The following is an 18,457-nucleotide window of genomic DNA, read 5'->3' as shown; positions in this document are numbered from 1 at the left end:
TTCCTCCAAGTGCAGATTGGACTTCATTGGGTTTTAGTTTAGATTCAGAATATAATCGTAAATAAGTAAACTTTAATACCTCTGGAATTATATATATGTCTTTCATGTGCTGTTACGCAGTTCCAGGCAATTTCAAGTGGCTGTTCAGTCGAGTCCTCCACTTGACTGATTATTTGCCTCCCAAAGGCTTTTTATCTTGTACCAAAATGAGACCTAAAGAAACAGAAAAGATATATCTACAATAACATGTATTTCTACTATAATAGTAAAAATAGAATACAGTTTTCTTTCAAGATGCTTGTATAAACTTGTCAAACTTAAGGAGCACTAATGTCTGTTAAATATCTATAATGTAACATGGTTTTTCTCATTATACATTTACTCTTTTTTAGTTCGAACTATCTAATGCAAGAAGCTTATACAATGGGCAGGCTGCCTCCTTTTCTTTGATGTAAAACAAATTGTCATTAGAAAATATGTGCTTTGATTACATATTACATATTTACATATTTAAAGTATAAGCAGTGATTTAAAACAGGACTAGTGTCAAAGATTTGCAGTTTCACTTTTTTTGTTATTGGGATGTCCTGTTGATTGAAACGTAATTCTGTTTGTTGGAAAGAGACTAAGAGCAGAAAACTTCTAGTCTTGACTATGTGTTAATTCAAAAAGCTTGAAAAAGCTGCTAGTACCACTAAATTATAAAGCAGAGGAACATCTGGTAAAAGATGAGACCTGACTGCTCTTCAAAGAAACAATTTTCAAGAACTTTATAAAATAAGGAATGATTTGTTCTTTATGATGTTGAGGCTGAATAAAATGTAGTTTTATAGTGATATGTTTGTCAGAAGTTGTTAATACCTTTTTATTCAAGCAAAACTAACATGATTCACATAAAGTGTTTTATCTTAAAAAAAACTCACTGTATAAACTCAGTTACCAGGCATTGTTGATTCATATGCTTGTGTTCCACCAGGAGAAGTATATGCAATTATAATATATTTATTAATAAGGGATAACCCAGTCCTTCTCTTATTTTGTAGGCCGTCCCAATTACTTACCCATCAGTTTCAGGAAAGGTACCTGTTGGTATCCAGCAAGCCACAATGTGACATCAGTGAAAGTAAAATATTTAACATCCCCTTGAATTCTGATCTTCCTTTCTGCAATTCTTGCTTCAACCTAGTGATTGTACATCTTAAACTAAACTACATTTGTTTTAATGCCGTGTTTGTTTTTCAGCTTATATTCACCCATTAACTCCCATATCATCTATGTCAAAACACTGCTCCAACCCACCTTAATATCTTTCCTCTGTTTAATTTTGCCACTTCTAAAATACAAATTAATTCAATTAAGTCTTTTTTAGAATACATTGTATATTTTGTACAATGAGGTTTGTGCATTATTCTATTTATTGTTTGAGTTTTATGGCAGGTTTTCACTTTATGTGCAGAACCTCTTCCACAAGACACTTGTAAAGCTTCCCTTAGCCTTGCATTTTTAAAAAAGCGTATTACCTTGTCTCTTGTATTGTGGTTGCTGTCTGGTAAAGTCTGCTTGGTTTCAGGTCTGTTGCAGTTCTAGTGTGAGGTTTTGCAACCTTCAATTGCACAGTAAAAGCGTTTGTAACTTTCTTGAGATATTCCAGTTTCCACAATTGAATTTCAAGTTTAATAGCTCCACTGCATCTTGTAGTATATGTGCACAATGTCTCCTCCTTTCATTTTATGTTTAGGCTACAGTAATCCGTGCCAGAATAGATGTAATACTGTCTGTAAATTCATGGCGCTGTATGCAGCAAGCAGTGAGGTCATGTCCTAAGCACTAAGTCAAGTCATGTACTAACACGTGTTGACGTAGTGATGTAATGTACTGCATTTGGGCATATCTGAAATTCAGTTTCACTTACAGTTGCAGTACAGGTAAGTGCACATACGGTAGTTTTTATTTAGCTACTGTATGCAATAGTAGCAGTGGAGGTGCAGTTGTTTGTTCTTCAAGCTCCATGAGCATGAATATTCTTGGAATGTCTTGTGGAAACTAGTCTAAACTGGATTCTGTGGTGACCCTTCTTTACTACTTGTACTTGCTAAATTTAAAGCAATTTCAGGTATGCAGGCACAGCAGTCACACCCCTGGCTGCATTATAGGCATATGGGTAGTGCCAGTTAAACAGTCAGTAGCGAACAATGACTCCGGTGAGTACAGCTGTGTATTTTGCAGAGGGCAGAGCATTCCCTTCTCATCCGTGCAGTGCGTAAAGCCGGTGTCTTGATTTAGGCCAGCACTGACAGATCAGCTATGTGAGTTTTGTCCTCAGGGCATATGACTCTTTGCTCATGGTTTACGCACAAGGTGGTAGGTAGAAGTGTTGTTTTTATTTCCAGAACTAGGATCAGAGACGCTTGTGTTATAGGTATACACAACGATGTCTGAAGGCTACATCATCCAGGCAGTGCATCCGTGCAGAGATGGGCAAAAAGCAGTTGGTGGTATGTTACAGTAGGTAACTTGCTTTAGTTGACAGCAGAGTTATTCTGCAGTGTAAGCAGCATTGTAGTTTCTGAATAATTGCTGTCTGAAACTCCACCCTTGTCTCCTGAGAGTTACTCTTTAAGCACCTGCTGCTTCTCCCTGTGGGAAGTGATTGCTGTTCAGTAGCATGTAGCCCTGTCAGTCAAACCTGTTCCCAAATGCGGCTTCCTGTCTCCACAATTATTTTTTTTTTTTAGGTTGGGAGAGCTTGCAGTAAACAGTGAAAGTGATCTGTTACCAAGGGTAAAGCAAATCTGCTGTATCAGAAACATTAATGCTGCTACCCTAACTTGGGTATTGTAGGGTGGTCTGGCTTACTAAAGAGGCATTGCTGTTCCGTTGAGAAGAGTTTCTAGAGTAGTTACTATTTCCTAATGGCAGTGTTTAGCACTGGCAGAACAGAAGCTATGCAGATGAGTCATGACCATGGCTTTAATCCATTTTGATACCCTTCTGCCTGTGCTGCTGAGACCTGAATGTTCTTCAGCAATAATATATATGTGTATTTTTCTCCTCAAGTTATAGAGTATATTAGACACTACTTTTTAATGTTCTTTCATCTCTTTGAAAATGTATTTTAAGCTTCTCATGCATCAGAATCACATTTACTTCTGTTCTTGATGCAAGTATGCAAATAAGGGAGTGAAGTAAATAACCCTGTTTCTAAATAACAGGAAGAAAATAGTGACATATGGTGGTCTAGATCTTTGCAGTGTGTTGCTAAACTGACTTCATGAGACCAATTAGTAAACTTTTTGCTTTGAGGCAGAACTGAGCTTGCTTCATGAGCCACTGAGTAGGCATATCTGACCTGTTCCCATCTTGTTTTTTCATTTAAATTAAGTGCTGCCGATCTGAGGGAGTGAGTGGGAAATCATTAGTGAATTGTGGAACATGGTGTTTCTTTCCTCTGGTCATTGAGTGTCAATCTGGCATGTAATTAGTATATAAATAATTTTGCCGTGTAAATTTAGCTGCTAAAACACTGAAGGGTATGGAGTCTGTTCCTCCTGATTTTTTTGTAATTGTGGAATTTATATAAACTTACAATTGTGTAATCTTTTTTCCGTAGTCTGAAGCATGCTTTTATTTTTTTAATGCTTTCGTTTTCTAGGTGTTTGAGCACAACACTCAGAATTGAAGCCTAGTTAAAGCACTTAAGTAACTGATGGAACCAGTGCAGAAGCTAATCTTTATACTCAATATCAAACATTGACCTTCATCCTTCCTGGAATTTGATTTTTATTTTGTTATAGCTATGTAAATTTTAGGAAAACCTTAGCACAATCAGATCTGTCAGTGGGTACAAAACTCTTTTTAACTTTTTTGTCTATCATCGTTGTGAGGCTTAAATGGCTGTAAAGCAGTATTTTTAGTAATTACCCAAACTGTTACATTAAAGGAATGTATTATACCCTGAGGGGGGGGGGGGGGGAGGGGAAAATAATTGCTCATCTCAGAAAAAGTTTGTAAAAACTCATAGTTTTTCCTTCTTAATGTTTCAAATGGTGTTACCTAGTACAACACTACTGGATATTAAGTGATTACGCTAATTTTCTGTCTGTTTAGTAACTCTGTTAATAGTCTTCCTTTCTAGAAGGTTGGTAAGTTGGGAGAGAGGAATAGAAAAGGGGAGACATTTTTGGAGCGTTTCTGTCAATAGCAGTAAGAAACTCAAGGTGTCTGCTCAGCAGTGTCTCAGTCAACTCTGTATGTTGGTGTTTGAGCTACACAGACTTGGAATAAAGTTCTGAGGATCAGCCTTGATTTGTAAACATAGGCAGCATGGGGCTAGTGGGTAGTTGAGGAGCTTGATCCTTTCTATAGACTGAGATCATGTATGGAGGTAGAATTTAAATCCATACTGAAACATTAAAAATATTCTTTCTTGCCCCCCTTCTTTTTTTGGGGGTGTGTGTATGTGCGTGATTTTAATAAAACATAACCAAGGTATCAAGAGACTTGCTCAGGCTGATTGAAAGTGAGTTTGTGGGGGTGGGGGCTTCAACAGAAGTCCTTATGTACAATTTTTGCACTACCAATCCATAAATGTTTTGGTTGTAACTGTTCTCATTTTGGCTTGACACTTCCTTCTGTTCATCTAATGATATTTCAGCAAATTCCACTGAATATTGGGGGACAGCTGACTGTCTAAAATTAGTAGTAGGAAGATTCATGGGAGTTGGGGAAAAATTAATCAATTTTTCCTGAAGAACAAAAAGGGGCAGATGAAAGGGGTTTGAGTAGGTGACTAAAACCTCTCTGAGATGGTGCCATGAGTTTTGTCAGTATATGGAGATTACCCTGCCCCCAAACAAAAAAGTGGCTTAAATGCTGTGTTTACACTCTTAAGCAAAGTAGACTTTCTATGTAAAGGAAGTTTTGGAAAATGGGACTGATTTTGAATTTTGAGGTTATTCATAATTTCTTTCTATGAAGAAAGGAGAGAAGTTATATTTGTTTATTTTTGTACAGTGGAAATATGACCAATCTTCTGCCATTTTTAGTAGCAATGGGTGTACTGAATTTAAAATTTTATTGCTGTGTATGCCTTCCTTGTAGGACCGTGTGTATGTACAACAAAATAACGTGGAAAATGTTTACAATTTGGGCTTGATTATTTTTCGAGACCAAGTTGTACGCTATGGCTGTATTAGGGATCACCTGCGGCAAACTCTGCTGGATATGATTGCAAGAGAAAGAAAAGGAGAAGTTGTAGACAGGTAAGATGTTTGTAAGTGACATCTTTTGATGTAAAGAATGCCAATTTACATGCCAATTTTTAAAAGTGAATCAAGAACCTATAGAAATAAATCATTACTTAAAGCTGCATTTCTGATCACAAGTAAAATTTCTTCATAATCTGGAATAACATATTTCTTTGTACATTTAGGTTTAGCATCATGGTAAATGGGCAAGCTTATTAATGTATCTTTTAATATCTATCTTGTATTTTTTAAACAACTTTTGTTAAATCTCTCCATTACTGCTGTGTGTCAGAGCATTTGGTTATAAAGCAGAGTTTTGACAGTTCCTTGCCTCTTGCTGCCTTGTATTTCCTCTGTACTGAGAGGCTGTTCAACATTCTTGTACCTGGCTTTTTTATTACTATTTTTGAAGTTTTCTTTTTTAAATGTTTCCCTTGCTTATGTTTTGATTTGTCTGTTTCTTGATAGTTCAGTTGCATCTCTGAGCTTTTAAATCTGATACTCGTGTTCTCCAGCCAGTTTAGTAGATCTGGAGTTTTGTGCCACACGCTGCAGATACTGCAGTTGAAGTAACTTTGAAAATTTAAAGTTTTCTTGTGTATCTCCAGTTTCAGAGCAGCTGTTGGGTGTGGAGATACATAAACTCCATGCTGCTTTGGCAGCAGTTCTGTGACTGAGATTGCCCAACATGGATTTATGAAGAGAATACTCCCTGGCAACAGCTGTGTATTGTCCCCTACTGCCAGAAAGTGGAATTTTTTTCTTGGATGCAGTTCTTTTGTTTTCACATTTTATTGATGTATTTCTATGCCTAAATAAATGCTTAACTTGCTGATGCATTTTCATTTTGTGGCAGTGTTTTGTTTTAACAAAAAAAACAAAACCCAAAAATAGCCAACAAAAAAAAAAGCCACCCCAAACTTTGCACTTCCATCTGTGCAGTTGTTTTGAATTGCTCAATTCCAACTTTCATGTGCAGTTTTCAGTTTGCTTTGAAGTAGTATTTTTGGTTAATTTCTCTTATGTTGAAATATATTCTTAGTAGAACTTGAGACCTGTTTTTCTATCGTTGTATTTAAAATATTTAATAAATATTGTCAGCTCCTTAGTTTAGAACAAAAACAATCAATCTTCCTCCTGCAATCTTCTTGAAAACTTGTCATGTACCAAAACATTTAGGATCAGCTTTTTATTACTACATTTTCTTAAGTTGATATTATGTTCTGAATTGTTATTCTGCTGTGTACTCTTTGTCTTCCAAGCATGTGGATTTCTCAAGTTGTTAACAACTTACTTTTTGGCAGAGGCGCAATAAGAAATGCTTGCCAGATGTTAATGATTCTAGGTCTTGAAGGAAGGTCAGTCTATGAAGAAGATTTTGAGGCTCCATTTTTGGAGATGTCTGCAGAATTTTTTCAGGTACAGCAATGTTGTAATACCATATTTGAAATGTTATAACTGCCTGGAATTGGGAGAATTGGTGGGGCTTTAACTGCTGCTTATTTGATCAGTATGTCCATCTCTCTTAAATTACAGAAAAAAAATTAATAACTTGGGGGAAATTTTACAGAACTACAATAATTTAAATGTAATTTTGAGCTATGGGTGCCAATAACTTGTAAATTAATCATCATGCTACTTTTGTGCCTGCTTTGGGCTATTTCATGCAACTTAGTCTATCCCTGCACTGTAGCCATAGTCTTTGAAATCACAATATCATGAGAGGTTCAAACAGTTTCAGGCTGGGAATGGAGAGGGCAGACTACCTGTCTAACTGCCTTTGAGGAAGCTGTTTCCTTCGTAGTTTCTACATTTGTGAGTTATTTTTTTTGTAACAAAATGAAATGAGTCAAAGAAGTCAAGTCTAAGTGGCTATCCAGTTGTTGTCCAGATGCTGAATAATGCATTTTAAATATTTCCTAGACCTTTTTTGTGAGGTAGTTTCAGGAAAGAAGGCACTTGAACAGTGGTTGAGTGTAATCAAGCTCATCTACTGTTGGAAATTGATAGGAATTGTAAAAGCATGTTAAAAGATACCTAAATAAGATAATTTGTCAGCCTCCCAATTCTTACGCAGGATCAGTTGTCTGTCATACTCTCTGATCTCCAAACTTCTTTGAAGATCAGAAGCATATATTGCACAATCATTTAAAAGTCATTGTATTCTGTTTTTCATTGATGCTACATTAAATTAAAAAAAATAATTACTTCGAGGGTTTTTTTTCTTAGCTTTGCTTTAAAAAAAATCTTCCTTCCAAAAGACTATGCTGACCAGTATGGACAGAAACAGTTTGATGTGAACTAATGTGCTCAGCATTGTCACTAATAAGAATGAGAACTGTTGATCCCCACAACTCATAAATATGCCATAAACTGGTATTTGAAAGGGACTTTTGTCTCTTCCCTCTCCCCATCCTCCTGTTTTCCTTTGAACCTGTGGCTAAAACTCTGGTTGTTAACTGGAAACTAGGTTGGCTTAGGTTGTTCTAGTGCGAAAAATACCATGTTCATACTGCATGTACCCCCTTATGTATGTAACACAATTAACGTAATAGAACCTTTATTTTGTGTTAAGCATGTATGTAAATCTTGGGGATATAATCATCTTACTTGTTTTACATGCTGGGTTTGATTTGAACTTGCTTATAAATGTTGATCTGAAATAACTAGTATGTATCTTTTTTCCCCTTTAAAAAAAAGTCTAAAGTACTAATTTATGTTAATCACAGATGGAAAGTCAGAAATTTTTAGCTGAAAACAGTGCTTCTGTATATATAAAGAAAGTAGAAGCTAGAATTAATGAAGAAATAGAACGGGTGATGCATTGTCTGGATAAATCAACGGAAGAACCAATTGTGAAAGTTGTTGAGAGGGAGCTTATTTCCAAGCATATGAAAACTATAGTGGAAATGGAGAACTCTGGGCTAGTTCATATGCTGAAAAATGGGAAGACAGAAGGTAAGACTGCATCCTATGGGAGACAGAAATGCTTACGATACTGCTTAACTGTTTTTAAATATAGGATAAGTTGAGCTTAGTGTTTGTGCTCCTGTGTAATTGTAAAAATACTTTAGTGGCTCTGTTTTGCAAACATCTGAGATTACTTCAGAGACTTTTATAACAGAGCCTGTGTGTATAACTTGTTTCTGTTTAGTACCAGATACAGGTACGTACTTGGTAAGCCAAGTATCTCCTAAGAAAAGTAGGAGCCTGTTATAGTGGTCTTTATCACCTTTCTTCCATGAGCCATTTTATTACTTTCATTCCTCTAGTATGTAGCTGTCAAAATACGTTGATGTTTTTGGCCCACAGGCAGTCATTTAAAAGTGCTAGTATAGATGACTTATTAAATGGAAGTATTGTAGGACCTCTTCTTGGGAAGAGGGCTTTATTGCAGAAAGAGTCAGCTGTTCTTAAAGGATAAGCAGCTTATCAAAGTGGTTAAAAAAGAAGAGCTTGGCTTTATTTGGTTTTCCCTAATAGGGGTTAATGTGGGACTGACTGAATGAAACTTACTATGGAAAGAAACAGAACATAAGTTTCTAAAACAGAATAATGAAGAGAGTGATCGTAGTATCTATATTTAGAAATCAGTGCTCATGCTAAAGCTGTGAGAATGGGGAACAGACTTGTTTAGATGAATAGCCTTTGTTCATTAAAGCACCTTCACAACCTACTGGGTAGAGTGACAGAAGTGAGCAAATTTCAGAAAGAGAATTACTGTATTGAAAAGAAAAGTGATGGTACTATACTTTTTTCTCTTTAATATCCAGTTAAGATAGCCTTCAGGCTGAGTGTACAAGGATGTTGAAGGGTATTCATAGGTGCAGTAATGAGTTTAACTTTTGTAGGCCTTGAGTCTGATTTAGTTAAATTTAGAGAGGAAGTAGTTGCTGCATTGTGAAGATAAGATTTTACATCAATGTACAAAGATGGACTGCTTTTTCAGAAAGCCATGTTTAACCTAAGCCACTTCTCATGATTTTAGATGGATGAAACAAAGTCGCATAAGATTATGTGGCTGACTTTAAGATAAATATTAATTAAACTCCGATTTTTACCAGGTTTTGCTTTTATTACAGAAACAAGCATCTCGCTAACATTGTCCTGTTTGCTTTAACTTATATTTTACTTGAGAACTTTTAATACAGTATTTGATTTTGGGGATGATAATCTTAAAAGCTAAGTTCTTAAATATCACTGGAAAATATAATTTTACTGAAGCTTTAGGCACGCTATCCTTTCACACAGGCTTCAACTTTTGCTGGCCTGGGGATCAGCATTAACAGATTCCATGCTATAGACAACCTAGAATAATGGAATACAATCTTTCAATTTTCTGGCTACTGCAGTCAGTATGTTTGGGGTAAAGGAAAGGGGACATCAGAAGGTGCTAGCGCCTGAGCTGTTTATGGGATGCTTTCGGTGGCTCAGGTGGCTGAACTTTTACTGCCGCCTTTTGCTATGAGATGAATGAGTTACAGAAGTATAACAGATGTTATACTGTATATATATCATGTATATATATTGCATTCTGTATATATATGGAAGTGGAGGATGTTCTGCATAATATCTCGTTCTTGTTTCCAGACCTTGCTTGCATGTACAAGTTGTTTAGTCGTGTGCCAAATGGTCTGAAGACAATGTGCGAGTGCATGAGCTCATACCTGAGAGAGCAAGGCAAAGCACTAGTTTCTGAAGAGGGAGAAGGAAAGAATCCAGTTGACTACATTCAGGTAGTTATATATTTGAACTTTCCTTTCTTCCATCTTTCCCACATTCCCCTGAGTAGCAGTTATGATTGATGAGATTGATGAACACACCGCATGACTGATAAGGTAAACCTTAATATTGATTCCAAAGGGATTATTATTATAAGATACATTAATAGTTTTGTTTAAAATGTACATTTTTTTGTGTTTTCAGACATGTTTAGGACTCTTACCTAAGTTGCTTGGAAAGTACATGCTCAGTTCTTGTGCTTTTGATAGATGGTTTTATTAAACAACATATTCAGGCTAATTACCTAACTTCTGGGAGCTTTTTGGATAATCCTAAATGATAGTTGCCTCCAGAGTGAGTTCTACATCTGCTAGCAAATAGCTTTATAGTGTCCATTTTGTTTAATTTTATGTGATGTTAAATGTCAGTGTTTATTGTGACAAAAATCATAAGACAGTATTTCATGGCAAGATTAACTATGACTGAGAGGTGAATGTGTTACAAATCATAACAAATCACTTGCTTCATTCTTGGTCACCTGGAGAAACAGAACACTTCTGCGTGTTAAAAGATGTAAGTGTTCTTCCTTGTTCTCCAGCTCTCACGAAGTGATGTGTACCATTAATTTATCAAGATCAGAAAATATACTTCAGGAGTGTTTGTCGTGTGTCATCTCCCGTGGTCTCCGAGAAGATGGTTTTAAATTTGTACATAAAATTGTTAAATTCATTGCACTTTAAGGAAATGCTTTTATAGCTGGAAGATGTTTTATACTTAATACAAAAATGTGTATTCATTAAACATTTGTTTTGTGGTTTTTTAAATGTGTAGAAGTCCTTGTTTCTGGTCTTTATGAGAAACAGTGCTTTATGTCTGTTATCTCTGCTGTTTTGTTTGAAATAAATAACTTTGCTAGAACTGGTTACTATTAGAAGAAGCCATTTGAGTATAAAAACATTTCTTATTGGATTATTAATTTTCTGGCAATGCTGAAGCAAACTTCTTACCAAGCTTGGACAAGAATCACTTCTCCAGGGATTGTTAAAAAGAAGAGAGATTGCCCTGTGAAATTTATTAGGCTTAATGATTAAGGGCTGTTACATAATTTTTTTTCTTGGTGGTATGATTTATTTTTTTAAAAGAAAAAAAAAAGCAGCAAATGATGTGGAAAATAAGTGTGTGGATTACTTTGAAGTAGTTTTCACTCATTTTAAATCCTGGTGGACCTAAAGGCGTATCATAAAAAATGTAACTGAGAATGAGTTAAAAACTTAATTATGAAGATGCTATTGATGTTTCCCACTACAAAGGCAAGTAGCATAACGAAGCTGAAGACTTCTGGCCATACTTCATGTGCTTTGGCAGATCTCATCCACTCAGTATGCACCCTAGGCGTCTGATGAAGATGTCAAGGGGGAGGGATTGATGATACTTCATTACCGCTAAACCACCCAACAGGTTTATCCTCCACTTCCATTGACATGAAGAAAGAAGAGAAAAATACTTGTGAATTAAGAAGCCATCTCACTCTTCTCACCTTGGCTATGTTCATCTGAATCTTTCAAGGACTTAAATAGCAGTAAGAAGACAAAGAAGCTACATTATACCTCCAAGAACAAAACTTCATCATAGTCCAGCACTGGTTCTGCAACGTGACATCACCAAACCCTGAGCATAATTAGCGAGTTAATTGCAAGAGCATTGCCAGGGGATTAGATTTAAAACTTCTTAAAATAATTTGAAGGGATGTTGAAATGCTGTTGTAATTTAAGGTACTAACAGTTTCTCCTGTTTAACACCAGGTTGTTCAGATGGTGTACTCCTGGAGAGGAGACATAAGCTAACCTTGGTAAACAGAGAGATAGTGGGATTTACTTTGCATTTAAAATTTCTAATACGCATTAATTAGCCTGTGTAAAGACCATTCCCTTAAGTGAGATGGTGAGTTCCTAAGAAACATTACTACTTCTTTGAGTAATTCTTGAATGGCTTCTTTAAGTAACCACATATAAATAAATTTTTAAGAAACCAAGGATTTAAGACCATTTAACCTGAACAGTTTTTCTGGGCAATAGTTGTTCATGATAAATATAACTCCTGAATGAAATTTTTAAACACCATAGCCCACCCCAAACGCTGTCTTATTTATGCCTAAGCCCTGTGCATATCATACATAATTAGCAAGGTGCTTAGGTGATTTTAAGAAGCTTCCCTCTCCTGCACTCGGTGGTTTTAACTCTGAGTGAAGATGGTACAAATCCTAAAAATGATGTTTAGCATCTGATGCTTTAGCTCAGAGGAAGCGGTTCGGTTCAGGGCCATGAACATGACACTGGTAACTGGAGAACTACTGCATGTATCTAAGTTTTGTGCATTCACAGTGACTTTTAAAGATTAGTAAGAAACACATGGTTAAATAATGCAGAACATGTCTATAGATTGAAAGGGGGGGGGGGGAAGCCTAACATGTTACATTACGCTTTTTGTCACAGTGTGTTTGCTCCTTAGACTTGTTTAGTAGCTCTAGGGGTGAAGTTAATGGGTGCTTAGCCTCATCTTTCCCAGATCCTGTGTTTATTATAGTGACTTTGTCAATGCTATTTGAGATAGACACGGCTTAACAAGTACAACAGATACCTCCTCTAAGTTGTGTAAATCAGCCTATTTAATAAAGGTGTTTAAAAAAATGTTCTTACTCTTTGATTAGCCTATCACAGAAAACTGCACCAGTATTTGACACCAATACTTTAGCCAGTTTATCTGAAAAATGACTTGTATAAGAGATTTATGGCAGCTATATATATTTAAAATTTCAGATACTTTCTACATAGAGAGCTTTGCAAAATCTCTGACTGTAGTGTGGTTTTCTCTATGACTTCATCTATTATTACTGTTTTACAACTTGCAACTTCAAATCAGTGAGAAGTTTCTGCCTTTTTTTAAAGGGTTTACTGGACTTGAAGAGTCGGTTTGACCGCTTTCTTCAAGAATCTTTCAATAATGATCGACTCTTCAAACAGACTATTGCGGGTGACTTTGAGTACTTCCTCAACCTCAACTCTAGGTCTCCAGAGTACCTCTCATTATTTATTGATGATAAGCTGAAAAAGGGAGTCAAGGGAGTAAGTATAAACAAAATTAAAAGATCGTGCTATTTCCAGTGTAAACTTGTATGAAATGAAAGTAAGCTACTTTGCTAAGAATCATTTTTATGATACGGTAATACTGCCTTAAAAAAAAAAGAAGCATATGTGACACATCTGAGCTTATAACGCTTCATACAGCAACATCTCAAAGATGTTGTGTGGCTTGTCCCCCATATCTGAAGCAGTATACCTGCATTATTTCTGGCAGATGCCCCCTCAAAAAAAAAAAAAAATTAGGTTGTAGTAGATTCTGCAGATCCCTTCCTTCAAAAGCTTAAATATAATTTCCTTAAATATATTCTTATAATTTGGCAATTATTCTCAATACCTAGTAACTTCTTTTGAAAATTGATTCACTTGAGTAGGGGAAACAGTTTGTCTTTGCTTCTTTTTACTGCTTTTACATATCAGAGGACTACTACCATATCTGTCTCTTGTAGCCTAAGTACAACTGTTTCCTTCAGTCTTGCCTCATAGGTTTTTTTCATGAATTTTTTTGAGGTATGGCACCCAGAACTGGACAGGATGATTCAGCTGAGGCCTCAGTGGCTCTGATTAAAGCTGAATATTATTGCATGCATCTTAATGCTTTGGGACTCAATATGTTCTATTTATTTATAAAATAAGTAATCGTTGTATTTGTTGTGGCACTAGGCAGGCTTTGCAAAACGAGTCCTAACATTTAAAAGCTTTCCTTCAGAGCTAACTTCCAGTACTACTGACTGCCATCTGTGCTTTTTTAAAAATACTTAAAAACATATCCAAGAACTTTTACTGTATTTATCCAGGCATTCTACCCATCCTTTGTCTCCCTTCTCCCTCACAATTGTTTTTCCCTGTTATTTCAGATCTATTCCTTTCTCTGCTCTGTTGAGTTTGTGCACTGTTCTTTTGGCTCTGTAGTTCACATGTTGGACCAGTTTTGTTGGCTTCTTTATTAGGCTACTATTAGACTATATGCTTGCTGTGAATTACTTTTAAGTATTTAGGTTGTATAAGACACTTGTGCTGGAAGGTTAAAACCAGCAAATTATTTATTTTACAGCTAACAGAGCAAGAAGTAGAAACTATCTTGGATAAGGCAATGGTTTTATTTAGGTTTATGCAAGAGAAAGATGTCTTTGAACGCTATTACAAGCAGCACTTGGCAAGAAGACTTCTTACAAACAAGAGCGTTTCAGATGACTCTGAGAAAAATATGATATCCAAATTAAAGGTAAGTCTGGATACTTTTTACTTCATTTTTTCAGCAATAAGGTTTCTTCTGTTTTTACATAAGGGTTATATAGATAACGTAAATCTCGACTGCTGTTAAACACAGATTTGATTTTAAAGCCCCAACAGAAAATATGAAAGGCTTTTCTGAATAATTCTGTAAATACTGGAAAGCACTTGTGGTGAGAAAGCAGTCTGGAAAACAAAGCTAATTTTATTTAACAAAGCTAATTTATTTTTTTTTCCTGAATTTGTTAAGAATTCCCAAATGAAGACAGCTCTGGTTATCCTAGTGACTGGATTTGCGGACAAGAATGTATTTTGTCCTAGATTTTCTGTCATTCACGGTAGAATTCTTTTATTGCATGCCATAGTTGTTTTTTAGTTGCCTCCATCTGCAGACTACTGATAATGTTCAATTCCTTTTTGATTAAGTACTTTGAGATAGATTGGGGAAAAAAAATAATCTTCTCATCAGTGTCTGGAAACGTGTTTTCCTGAGTTGGTTAAATTTATTGATAAAATAGCCCAAGAGATGGAGAAGAAAGTAAAGCCTAAAGGTGAACAGTCCTTGAAGCAAGTTCTAATGCAGCTTCTTAAGTGGCATGATTAATGGTTATGGAACTTCTGAACCAGAGTGATTTGATCCTAAGATCAAACCTTTAGTGATCCTTATTTCTGACCTTCATATTCCATCAGTGAGCAAAGCCTGTCTGCATCAAATTTCTCCAAATTACCAGTATTCATTCCAAATTATTGGTATTAATTTCGTCCCAGTTACTTCTCCGCCTCTTCTAGCCTGGTGATTTAGAAGGCACAGGACACACATTTGCAGGATAAATCAGTGGACTGGAATTGCTCTCTTTATGGATTTGCACAGCAATTAGGATGCTGAAGCCAACATGCTTGCCTTTACTGTTATCTTGTCTTAGAAATAGGCACAAAGTCTTGTATGTGCAATTGAAATGCATTTGTTTGTGCGCATGTATCTGTATGTGCATATGTTCCTGATTCTCAAAAGGTCTGGAAATCTCTACATGGCAATCTGCAGAAAGCCATTAAAATTACACACTTTAGGATGATGGGGTTTTTTTCTGATACAAATAAAGGTTATCTGTCTTTACAGTATCATGCTAAAAGAAAAAGCAGGTGAAATACATTGGCTTGGTAAGCTTTCACAGACTTTTTTTTTTTTAAGATGAGATAGGAAGCTAAAAAGATATAAAAAATACAGTGATGGAGAAAAGCGAAGGAAAGCAGGTTTGGATGTGCTTAGGGTTAGATCCTTATATGGAATACAAATGCTAAGTTCTGAAGGTAATGCAAATGGGAATCCCAGTAACCAAATATACAGTAATAGAATTTTTGAGATTTATAAACCAACTTTTAGTTTTGCAGTTCACATACCAGAAGCTCTGTTTTCATAGTGCTGGCACAACAAGTTATTTTGTGTATTTTCAGACTGAATGTGGATGTCAGTTCACGTCTAAACTGGAAGGAATGTTCAGGGACATGAGCATCTCAAACACGACGATGGATGAGTTCAGGCAACATCTTCAGGCAACCGGGGTAAGAGCATGGGGTTCTGTGTGCTTGTCCTTCAGCACAAACCCTAGACCTTTATCATGGCTTGTGGGTTAAAAGCTCTTTGGAATCTGCACATGGAATGAAGGATTTTGTTAGCATGCTCGAATTGTATTTCTTCTGCTGTGTTTCTTATCATACGTTGATAGTATTTCCCGAAATACAGAAGTCAGTTCGAAGCTTGATCGACAGCTTGAGTGGTGCCGATTTACTTCCATAAAATCCTATTTCAGCTCCTCTTGTCCCTGCGTTGCTCTGAGCGGGCCTTGCAGCGGGCGCCCAGCTCGGCGGACCTTACTGCTTGTGGCCGGCAGGGGGCGAGCTGTGCCCACCCAGCTGTGCCGGCCGCCCCTGGGGCCAGCTGTGCCCACCCAGCTGTGCCGGCCGCCCCTGGGGCCAGCTGCCCATGCTCATGTGGGTTTCCAAAACGCCATGTTACCAGCAAAGTTTCTCATTCTTTAAAAGTAGTCTTCGTTGCAACCCATACCTTACAATAACAGCAAGTAGAAAGTATTCCGTGCTGCAGGGATTGGAAAAACTTATCACCTCACGTTTAACTTTCCGGACACAATTAATACCTTGATAAAACCAGAACTGCCATTTTATTCAAAAGTACCAAATATGGACTTAGTTGTTCAGTCGGGAAGTGTTACACCTTGGTGTAAAAAGTGGGTGTCTGGAATCCTGCATAACGGAGAGATTGCTTCAATTTTGAGGTATTAGTTTGCTCTGAACACTTTTTTCTGTATTGATACTCAATAGCGCTTAATAATAAATAATAAACAGCTAAGTAATTCTGTGTCTGCCGGTAAGTAAGTCTGTATATCAAGCGTGTTTGAAGCAGTTCCAGGAATCTGAATGCCAGAAATATGTTCATGGATGTATTCTGTCCAGTGTCCCTGGTTACACAGGGTGATCTGAAATCTTTGCTGTTTTGAAGCAGTCGGCTGAAATCTTTCTCATCAGCATACTGTGAGTCATCTTGAGAGAAGGAATGGGATCTCCTCAAAGTGGTTTCAGAAAAGGTTGTAGAGGATATGGACAGTTATAAAGGTGTTTGTGAACAGGCAGCTTTACTACTGCTTTTTTTCTTTATAATGTTTTCCTTCTAGAATGCCTGAAATAGTAATTTCAAGAAAAATTTGCTAGAGCACTGCCATTTTTTAGGTAGCATGTGGGACTTGTATATGGTGTGTGTGTGTTAATGATTAATGTACTGTACATGACAGTTTTATATTGAGTGAGTTAATAAATGATGTCTCTTATCTTCTTCTTAGCTATGTACAGCTAATAAAATGAATTTAAAATGTTAACAGATACTCTGCTAGGCCTTATTTTAAACTTCATCTTATTCTTGGCAAGGGACCAGCAGTTCACCTGATGATTGCCTTTTGGGCAGCCTGATCATGGCCTTTTAATGAAATTTCTGGAGTACTTATTTATGATAGAAGTGAATATATTTCTATTAGTGTCAATAGTATTTGAGAGGAAATACAAACCAGAAGATTTTGGCAGGTTTGTGTTACTGTTAACTTGCTGGTGATGTTGTGTTTTATATGAAATAGTCCATTCTACTCCTTTTTAAGTCTTGTGTGTACCTTGAATATGTATGGTACCTTCTAGGTGAGTTGGGCATCTGCTCTTCTCTAAATAATCCTACCTGCAAAGTTGCCTGCTTGATCCTATAGCCAAAGATACAAGTAGTGCTAAGGATGGTTTGCTATCAGTGAGTGGAAAGCTCAACGCTAGTGAAAGTCCAGGCTAACAGATAATGAGTAATTTCTACAACTGTGATCCTGAAACTTCAGTTTGGAGTTTTGTAAAGATTAGATCACTTCAAGGGACTTTCCATTAGTTCATACCGTTTTTACACTGAAAAGACATCTTGTAAAATAAAGTTGTTCCAAAACTTCTTCAAGTCACAAACTGCTCAGCACTGTGTATGTGTGGTGTGAGGCATTCTCAGTTAGTGCTGTGTTCTGCTCTGGCTAAAACACACAAAAAATTAGGAAGTGGTTGCCATGTCAACTAAGATGTTTCAGTTCCAGATAAAGATACTTTCTGTATCTTTCAGTCTGCATTGATGACCCTTCCCTACACTTTGGCTAGAGGGAGAAGACTGTTGAAGCTTTTGGGTTTTTAGGTGATACACAGATCAACTAGTTTTCTGTGTCGAAATGGCTGTTTGAATTTCTCTTGTAAACCTTGTGACACTGGTGATATGAAATTAGAAGCACAGCAGTAATGTTGGCTACAGAGCAAGCTTTATATTGGTCTTTACACACTTTGGCAAATTGTTCCTCTTAAACCTTAATGAAATTCAGTCAGAGTGATTTCTGTGTGAATAGTCTGTTACTGGGCTGCCTAGGTTTTTCAGAATTTTGCTAGGCACAAGTTTGTTAATGCACACAGGCATTCAACACGCACAATACAAAAACTCTTCCATAGCGCATGGAAATGCTACTCTGCTATTTAATAAGGAAAGTTTCTGAGTTCATATGACAGTTTTTGATCCTCTAAAATATAACGTACTCTTATTTCCAT

The 18,457-nt window shown here is 36.5% G+C and overlaps 1 protein-coding gene across 2 annotated transcripts in view; it reads left to right on the top strand.

Annotated features, from left to right (window-relative positions):
* The window catches only part of CUL3 (cullin 3), a 58,733-nt gene that overhangs the window by 29,314 nt on the left and 10,962 nt on the right, over nt 1–18,457 (top strand). For both annotated transcript variants that reach the window (XM_040612937.1, XM_040612938.1), the window contains exons 4-10: nt 5,101–5,261; nt 6,551–6,665; nt 7,976–8,204; nt 9,837–9,982; nt 12,914–13,090; nt 14,160–14,330; nt 15,791–15,898. In XM_040612937.1, the coding sequence (XP_040468871.1) occupies nt 5,101–5,261; nt 6,551–6,665; nt 7,976–8,204; nt 9,837–9,982; nt 12,914–13,090; nt 14,160–14,330; nt 15,791–15,898 (1,107 nt within the window). The remainder of the gene's footprint in view (nt 1–5,100; nt 5,262–6,550; nt 6,666–7,975; nt 8,205–9,836; nt 9,983–12,913; nt 13,091–14,159; nt 14,331–15,790; nt 15,899–18,457) is intronic.

Source organism: Falco naumanni, chromosome 13 (genome assembly GCF_017639655.2).
Source record: "Falco naumanni isolate bFalNau1 chromosome 13, bFalNau1.pat, whole genome shotgun sequence".
Classification (NCBI taxonomy): Eukaryota; Metazoa; Chordata; class Aves; order Falconiformes; family Falconidae; genus Falco; species Falco naumanni.
The sequence above is the reverse complement of the archived record's forward strand: the minus strand, read 5'-3'. Positions and strand labels throughout refer to the sequence as shown.